We start from the raw sequence: 9,662 nt of genomic DNA on the forward strand, positions 1-9,662 counted from the left end.
CAGCGGTTTAGCGCCTGCCTTCGGCCCAGGGCGTGATCCTGGAGACCCGGGATCGAGGCCCACATCAGGCTCCCTGCATGGGGCATGCTTCTCCCTCTGCCTGTGTCTCTGCCTCTGTGTGTGTGTGTGTGTGTGTGTGTGTGTCTTTCATGAATACATTTAAAATCTTAAAACAAAAAGTTTGCTGTGGTTGCCTGTGCTTTGGATGAAGACTATAGCTGAGATGGAAAATCAACGTCATTCATCACCAGTCTGAAGCTTACAAAGTCATTGAAACCTGGGAATCTGATTGGTATATGGGAAAAAAGAGGGCTGGTGAATCACATATTAGATGTTTTATAGACCAGGTCTAAAAATGGTGCACATCACTTCCACAACCATTCTGTTAACTATAACATAGGCTATATAGTCACACCTAACAGTGTAGAAATATGCCAACACCCCCACCCCCCTAACCCAAACACGTGGTTTCCTGTGTTTCCAGTGATAACAAGCAACATATTTAGCAAATATCAATTTCTGTCAGAATTTAAGAGTAAATATATGCAGAGTTTAATTTTAGTGGAGAATAAACAGTGGAATAGGGTTCACATTAAGCTGTTTAAAAAGAAAGTGAGAGTGTCAGTATGACTGGAGAAGCTTTAGGTTTTGTGCCTTTCCATCCTTCCTTTCAGTTAGATTCATTGACTCATTTCTCCTTTACATCTTTGATAGGAATGCGATTTTTTTAATTGAATCATGAAAAGCTTTCTTCACTTGCTTGTTTCTCAGTGTGTAAATAAAGGGGTTCAACATTGGTGAGATAGAAGTAATAAGGAGTGAAATCCCTTTATTAATAGCTACCTCATCCTTGGCTGAAGGTTTGACATAAATGAAGATACAGCTACCATAAGTAATGGAAACAACAATCATGTGGGAAGAACAAGTGGAAAAGGCCTTTTTCCTTTGCTGAGCAGAGGGAAACCTTAGAATGGTCCCGATAATATAAATGTAAGAAAGAACTACACACATGAGGGTGATGATGAATGTCAACACAGCACAGACTATAACCATCTGTTCTATCAACCATGTGTCTGAGCAAGAGATCTTCAGGATAGGAGATGCATCACAACAAAAATGATCAATGATGTTTGAATCACAGAATTCCAGGCCCAAACCTAGACTAATTGGTGGGAGAATGATGATCAGTGCTGCTACCCAACAGAAGACGATGAAGTTCTTGCAGACTCTTCTGCTCATGATGGTCATGTAATGCAGGGGTTTGCAGATGGCCACATAGCGATCATAGGACATAGTGGCCAAGAGAAAAAATTCTGTTACTGCAAAGAGGTCTGTAAACAACAGTTGACTGACACAAGCATTATAGGTAATGGATTTGTCCCCTGATGATATGCTATATAAAAATCTGGGGACACAAGCAGTTGTGAATGAAATTTCTAGGAAGGAGAAATTTTGGAGGAAAAGATACATTGGTGTTTTAAGGTGGGAATCAATCAGAGTGAGGATGATGATGGTTAGGTTTCCAGATACATTCAACATGTAGGAAAGAAACAGAAACATAAAAAGCAAAATTTTTAGTTGAGGGTCCTCTGTGAGTCCCAGCAAGATGAAAGTTGTTAGTGCCGTTTGGTTTCTCATCCTTGACTATTGTCTTTTGCCCAATCTGCTTGAAACAATAAGGGAGACTATATGAAGAACTCAAAGTCCTGGCCAACTTCTAACTTCAAGTAAATCTGAGTTATTCCTATATAACTGGTTAATGGAGAAGTTACCATAAAACGCATGATGATAAATACCTTTTTGTATCGCACAAACTGACTCTTCACATTTGAATCACCTATGTCCGACTCCTGCTTCTAATAAATCTACAACTTATCGTCTTATAAACATCATTGAAAAAGAGTCCTATCTTCATAAGTTGCTTTTGAATCAACAATTCTGCCCTCCTCAAATTTTCTATGTGTAGACATGTTTCTAGCAGAGAAAACTAAGAAAAATTAACAATGGTATTTGGTAAGATAATTCCAGTATTAAAGTTTACATGTGTATTAGTTATTAAAAAGGCAACGAACACTTATCACATAGGTTATCCTGTGTCAGCTTATATAGTTCATTTTCTTGGGAGTTTAAGACATTTTTGTCGGGGAAAAATACATTTTTATTGGATATGTTTTTTAAAGATTCATTTAAATGTGTTAGCAGTCCAATTTTTTTCAGGTTTTCACCATATGACTTTTACTTCAAACTTACACATTTAATATTGTAATATTTACATTTGGTTGTATTTTCTTTCTACTTTTAGAATAGAATATCTATATGATATATTTCGATGCTTCCTTGAATATCCTTGTGCTAAGAAGAATTTCTCCCCAGCTTGCAAGCTGAGATCTGGGATTGTACTGTCTCACTCAGTACTTTCTTATAGATTTCTTTGATAGTAAAATACTCTAATTGGCTGCTACCGTTTCCTATTCTCCAGATCTTGAGAACTTCCCCCTCTGCCTTTTCCCATCAAAGGGTTCTCAGTAAGGATAGATTCTTGATATTAAAATTCTAAACTGAATTTCCATTTGACAATGGAAACACATTTGACAATGACATGTTGTTCCTTGTGTGTATTGCATAGCAATGTGTTTGATTAAAAATTTATTACAGAGAAGTAAGGGAACATTAGGAGTATGTTTATAGAGTTGAAGAGTCAAATCCTTGGTTTTTGTTTGTTTGTTTGTTTTTGGCTAGCTTTGTTTCAGTTTGAATATAATCGACCATCTTATTATAAATGACATTTAGCAATATCAGATTTAAGAAGTTTTAGCTATTTCTTAATTATACTTTCACATTTTCACCTACATGATAATTGTCTCCTCTGTCCTATTAACCATTTGTACATCAACTCATCTAATTTTTGCACCATTTAAACTACTCTAGCCAAGGTCACCACTAGCCTCCCTCTTGTTTCACTCATTAAACACAATTCGGTCTTCATTTAATTCAAATTCTGCTGCATATGAGACTATAAACTGTTAACTTGTGAAACTCTTTATAGCTTCATTCTCACTGTCTCACATTTCCTTGAACTTCTTCCTACTGCTTTGTCTCTTTCATTCTCTTTTGTGGCTTTTCTTTTTCTAATCCCTATGGTTGTTGATCCATCTGAAATCTCTTCTCTAGAAAATCCTTTCTTTTGATCTCCCTTATAAATGAGGGGATTCTTATAAATAAGATGACTTCAAATAGGCTAATTCCCAAATTTATATCTACAGAGAAAAATACATCTTACAGTGTTCTGATTTCAACATTCAGCTTATTTCTTGGGCATCTAGATCAGACTTAGATGGTTTGAATTTACACATTTTTCTTTTCTGAATGTCTTTGAAAAATTTGCTTAACTTCTTTACCTTGTGCTTTTATCATGTGCAAAATTCAGGTAAAAGTAATATTTACATCTTGGGGTTATAGTGATAAATCTAGATAGTATAGATAAAGCATATACAGTTGCATTTGGAATATGGCGAACACTCATTACTATTAGCTACACTGAACATTCTTTTTTTGTTATCTTATTATTTCCTACTGAGAGTCCTGTAGATGTGCACAATTCAAGATTTTAAATGGGCATCTCACTATTGTATATCCTTCTCTGTCAATCCTAAGTCTCATATAAGGACATTCCTTATTGTTCCTTTTTCTACTACTCTTGTTTTCAGTTTATCAATAGGGTCCTGCCATTTTGCTTATCTCCTTAATTTGTTTCTTTTACTCTCTCACTCACAATATTAATTTTATCCTGGATGTCTTTATCTCATAGCTAAAATATTGCAAAAGCATATGTCCTTGCTTCTGCATTCAATATTTTAAAATCAATCAGAATCATTTTTTAAAAAGCCCGGATATGACTAGTTCTTCTTATGTGTTGTATAAGACTGTTTCTAAACTGTTATTAGCTGACATTCATCCCATACTAAATGTATCCTTAAAACTCTTGATCCATGTCTCAATTGCATGAAAGCTAATTAATTTTGGCTTAAGGTAAGAACTGTAAAGAGTAGAAGATGGAATATATTTTGGATTTTAAGTTTCAAATGCATCAAGCATTTAGATTACTGGAATATTTTCAGGCAATAAATAGTTTTATTCAGAGTAATATGTAATAACAAGTCTTCTCATCCTTAGAGAATTTATGAAATTTGTTTACCGGGGGATAAGAGAGTTGAGGGATAAATTAGAGAATTTGATGGTTCTGAATGAGATTTCTATGTTTGGGGCCCTCTGCTCTCTTCCAGTGATATAGAGCGAGGATAACAGAAGGAAAGAAAGAAATTGACTGGTGCAGATGTTTTTATTCCTTGTAGAGATCTCAGGAGGAAAATAATAGGAACAATTATTTGCTCCTTGTACATAGGCTAAAAGGCTTTAGAAAGACACATAGTTTTCCCATTCTCAAGATTGGTATAGGGATCCCTGGGTGGCGCAGCGGTTTGGCGCCTGCCTTTGGCCCAGGGCGTGATCCTGGAGACCTGGGATCGAATCCCACATCAGGTTCCCGGTGCATGGAGCCTGCTTCTCCCTCTGCCTATGTCTCTGCCTCTCTCTCTACTGGTATAGAATTAGAAGAATGGTGTCCTCAGTGCCTAATTGTGGCAGGAAATTAAAAAAGAATGTTTGATACTTCATAAATTTTTCCTGTATTGCAATTTGCTGCAGAAACACTAAAAGTGTCTTAAAGCTTTCATAGGAAACCAATGGACTGCAAGAGTAATACAGGAAGGGAAATAGAAGATGGATTCCACAGTAGTAAAGCACAGAATAGGTATTTGAGGACCTGAAGAGATGATGGATATTTTGATAATGTCAGCTCTGATGGATACTGATATTTCTTTACTTCTTAATATCAGAACTGTGCAAATGTATCAGAATTAAGGTGCAGCTGAGTTGAGGGTGTCAACAGATATATGATAACAATTCACTAGAGTGAGGTGACGGGTTTGGGTAGAGAGAAAAGACTGGTATTAAGTTGGATTAAAAAATAAACTATAATTTATTGTTTTAAGAGTTTGAAAATGGAAATTTTGTAACTCAAACAGTAATATTAATCCTTTCCCTCACTCCCTTTTGCCTTCATTATAAGATTTAAGTTTCTCAGTGGGCATATGGAGATCTTTCTAATATTTCCTGTATTAATTCACACAATTTACCCAGTTTTTTGTTCTATTCTCCTGGTTATATTCTATTCTCCTTGCACTGGCTAACTGTCTTACTATCCTAGTATGTATATACCACATAATATACAATGGAATATTACTCAGGCTTAAAAAGAATGAAATCTTGCCATGTACAGCAACATGGATGGATCTGCAGGATATAATGCTAAATGAAATAAGTCAGAGAAAAACAAATACAATATGATTTCATTCATGTGGAATTTAAGAAGCAAATGAACAAACAAAGAAAAAAGAGACAAACATAACAAAAACAGACTCATAAATAGAGGCCAAAATGGTGGTTGCCAGGAGGTAGGTGGGTGGAGCCTAGGTGAAATAGATAAAGATGATTAAGAGTATACTTACCTTGATAAGCACTGAGAATGTACAGAATTGTCAAATCATTATATTGCACACCTGAAACTAATATAAGTCTGTTAATTATATGTCAATAGAAAAAGAGATAGTATACCAAAGTAATAGAGTACAGTCTATTGAGTTAGGCCTCTGGTTTCACATCTCCTGATTCAATTTGCTTCACTTATTTACTTGTAGTTCCAATAAAAGACTATGCTTAAAATTATCTGTGGAATTTCCATATGCTGATCCTTTTGTCTTAAGTGATCTCTATACTTGCAGTCCCTACCCTCCCTATCCCTCTTTCAAGTGTTGGTTAAGGTATAAATTTCACTAGGAATCTATCTATAATCCTTTAAGATAGAAGTAGCTTTTCCTCTAACATTCCCACTGTAGTCTATGACTATTCTCAAGATAGCTCTTATGACTAACTCGTCAGTGTTGACAAGTTGACATTATTGAGAGAGAGAGAGAGAGTGAGAGAGTGCAAGAGCATGCACATGAACTTGTGGGGAGGAGCAAAGGGAGAGGGAGAAAATCTTAAGCAGGCTCCATGCTCCACACAAGCCCAGGCAGGACTCAGTCTCACAACACTGAGATCATGACTTGAACCACCCAGGCACCCCTTTCCTGAATTCTTTCTAAAGCTTGTGAATATTGGTGCTTCTGAAAACCCATTCAATATTCTGTAAAGAAATACTAAGGGCAGAATTGAGACTGCAATTTTGGACATGAGGCAATAGGTATTTCACGTTTCTTTCTCAACTATCATTAGGTAATTAATTCTATGGGCAGCTATTTCCTTTGTAAACAAAGAGTCTGTCCTTTGTTTTCCCTGCATTCCAAGGAAGAAAAGGATTCCTATGGAAAAACTAATTAATTTGTTATATGAATAGTTTCACTTATTTCTAGTGATATGTACCCAACAAGAAACCTAGAAATGTGCTTTTCTAAGGTCTGGTGAATTGAAGCATGTTACTTCTATCAATACAGTAACATATAACAGCATCAGAGTGCTAGAGATAGGAAATTACCTTGCATTGTAGGCACCTCTGCAGAAAAGACCACTAACCTATGCTCAGGGGGGAAATAATTAACAGATAACTAGGTACCCTTTTAGACAAGATTATAGAAATTGACCTTTTTTAACCAAACTGAGAAAATTCTTAAAGAGAGCTTCATTGTGGCATCATAACTCAGAGCACTGTCCTAGATTCCCAAACTCTCTTTCTCATCATCAACACTTATCTTCTGTGATCCTGGGATATTACATGAATGTTCCAGTAAATGCCTTTAATTCAGGTGTATTTTTAATTTAGTGTAGTTCAATGAATATTTGGGTTTATAATTAGTTCATTGCTCACTAAGGACAACGTTGCTAATAATTTGGCACTCTAATGAAGGCACAGTTACATCTTGGTATAAATATATATTGATTGATAAGTACGATGTTTTGGGGCAGATCACTTCTGTTTGTCCCTCCTGTTTCTATGACTACTCATAAATTAAATAAAAACATATTTATTGAGAACCTATTATATGATTGTATTGCTGTAGATACTAAGGATTTAAAAAAAAAAGTGAACAGATGCTGACTCACCTCTACCGATGTGTGTATTAAATATTTCCAGTAAATCCAATCCCTTAAAATTTTTCTAAAACAAATTAACATTATAAATAACTATTTGCTTTTTCAGAGATTTCCGAGTTAATTTATTGCCTTCTCATACTTAAGTAGATCAGTCTGATATTTTGCAGAAGCCAAAGAACTAGAATGTTGAATGAAGAAAGAAACTGAAGTTACCAAATAAGAATATACTTACTCTCATGGAAAGTAATCATGGCTTTAGGTGACTGTGTAAGCCTGATGGTTCCAGTGATAAAACTGGAAGTGTAAGTGGCATCAAATATATGCACAAATGCCTCTCTCCTGGGCACACACACGGCCAATGTTTTACTACAGATTGTGTTCTCTGGGTTGCCAACAAACTCTCATTGAGGATTCTATTACACTTCAAGCCTAGGAAAAAAATTCTTAAATAGCAAACCTGATAAAAACCTGTCATTTATTTTAAACGATGAGCAATGTAAGGTGAATTTTAGAAGAGTTTGGCAGATGATTTCTGATTTCTCTGGGCAAAGATACACTTTTATCCGGTGAAGTTACATGGATGTTTTATTATCTCAGACTGTTGTGGATGTGCAGGGGCTCTCTATATTGATAAAGAAAGGGTCCTCTGTGACCAAAGTTTGAACATGACTAATTCTTCTAACATGTCTGGCATTTAGGCAAGTGCATCTAATAGAGGAAGCAGTGGGAATCATGTCCTTGGAGAAAATAAGGTGCAATAATTTTAATAGACACATTCTGAGGGCAAAACAGTAATTTTCTGATGAAAAGCTATTTCTGGCTACTATTTGGCCCATAGATAAAATATTAATAAAAGACAGCAAAATTGCTATCTGTCTATACTTCCAGTGGAAAATGGAAATATACTTGAAAATAGTATACATACAATTTCTGAGTCAATAACTATGAATATTTTTCCATGGTAAAAATATAGATTTGTATTTCTTTTTTTCTGCATTTTTTTTTTGTATTTATTTTTTTAATTTATTTTTTATTGGTGTTCAATTTACTAACATACAGAATAACCCCCAGTGCCCGTCACCCATTCACTCCCACCCCCCGCCCTCCTCCCCTTCCACCACCCCTAGTTCGTTTCCCAGAGTTAGCAGTCTTTACGTTCTGTCTCCCTTTCTGATATTTCCCACACATTTCTTCTCCCTTCCCTTATATTCCCTTTCACTATTATTTATATTCCCCAAATGAATGAGAACATATAATGTTTTTTCTGCATTGTACTCTTTTTATGGACAAGCCATATTGGATAAAGCTTCCCATGTTTTAACTATTATAAAATTATATATTTAAAAATTTTTTTATATTAATGTCATTTCCTTAGTATAAATTATCAGAGGAGGAATTTCTGAGGCAAAGGCCAGTTATATTTTAGAATTTTGAAGTGTATTGCCACACTTTACTTCCAATGTGTAATGCCACATAATATTCACAAAAGTGGTTGGGATCCTCACCACTGCTGGAATTGTGAAGGAATCCCACTTATTCTTTGCCTGATTTCTGAGTCAGTTAGATATATGGATATTAAAATTCCAGTTTTAGGGATGCCTGAGTGGCTCAGTGGTTGAGCGTCTTCAGCCCAGGGCATGATCTCAGGGTCCTGGGATTGAGTCCTGCATTGGGCTCCCTGCCGGGACCCTGCTGTGTCTCTGCCTTTCTCTGTGTGTCTCTCATAAATAAATAAATAAAATATTTTAAAAAATAAATTCCAGTTTTATTATGGATAGAATTGTTGAACACATGGCTTTGAACATCCCAATAAGAAATTCCTGAGTTAAAAAAAAAAGAAATTCCTGAGTTAGTCATATATATCAGATAGACAGTGCTAGATCCAAATCTACTCCATCAACCAGGGGGGAATCTTTTATTGGTGACTTCAAGCTGTCTGAAATCTAGCTGTAGAAAAGACAACATAAAAGGGGAAAGGGCTAGCTAGCATACCCAGGTCCTTGTTCAAAATCTATCCATCAGATAAGTCTTTTCAACCAGTGGAAGGCTAGATAGGGGAGAGACCAGGAAAATTGCACAAAAGAATTATTTTAAAAATCTTCAAAACTTAGAGAAACAAAGCAGGAGAATGACTGCCCATCTTTATAATGTAACTATTTTACAGATTCACCCAAAAATTATTAGGAAAATACACAGGAAGTAGACTTTATTATTTACTTGTTTGCTTAAAGACCACACACCTTGAAGTGACACATTAACTGTTCAGCAGAAAAGCTATCCTAAATATTACAGTTTTATGGCACTATAGGATATTAGTCTTTTGATTGTATAGTGTTTATCCCTTGAATTCTCTTTTGAATAGCCTTACCATCTTATGGCTTAACTGTTGAATAAAATATTTTAGCATGTGTTTGTTGAACAATTGTATGAATTGTGTAATTGTTTTTACTTTTTGAAAATTATTAATAAGGGAATGTACCTCCACAAGGAGAGAAGTATGAAGGGTAGGGAGT

At 35.4% G+C, this 9,662-nt stretch overlaps 1 protein-coding gene across 1 annotated transcript; it reads right to left on the reverse strand.

The window, feature by feature from the left end:
- Positions 1 to 699: 699 nt before the first annotated feature.
- Positions 700 to 1,638, reverse strand: LOC112674853 (olfactory receptor 6C68-like). Its single transcript, XM_025471243.1, has one exon. It carries the CDS (start codon positions 1,636 to 1,638, stop codon positions 700 to 702), a length of 939 nt encoding a protein of 312 aa, XP_025327028.1.
- Positions 1,639 to 9,662: the final 8,024 nt, after the last annotated feature.

This window comes from Canis lupus, unplaced genomic scaffold, assembly GCF_003254725.2.
Source record: "Canis lupus dingo isolate Sandy unplaced genomic scaffold, ASM325472v2 SANDYSCAFF107, whole genome shotgun sequence".
Classification (NCBI taxonomy): Eukaryota; Metazoa; Chordata; class Mammalia; order Carnivora; family Canidae; genus Canis; species Canis lupus.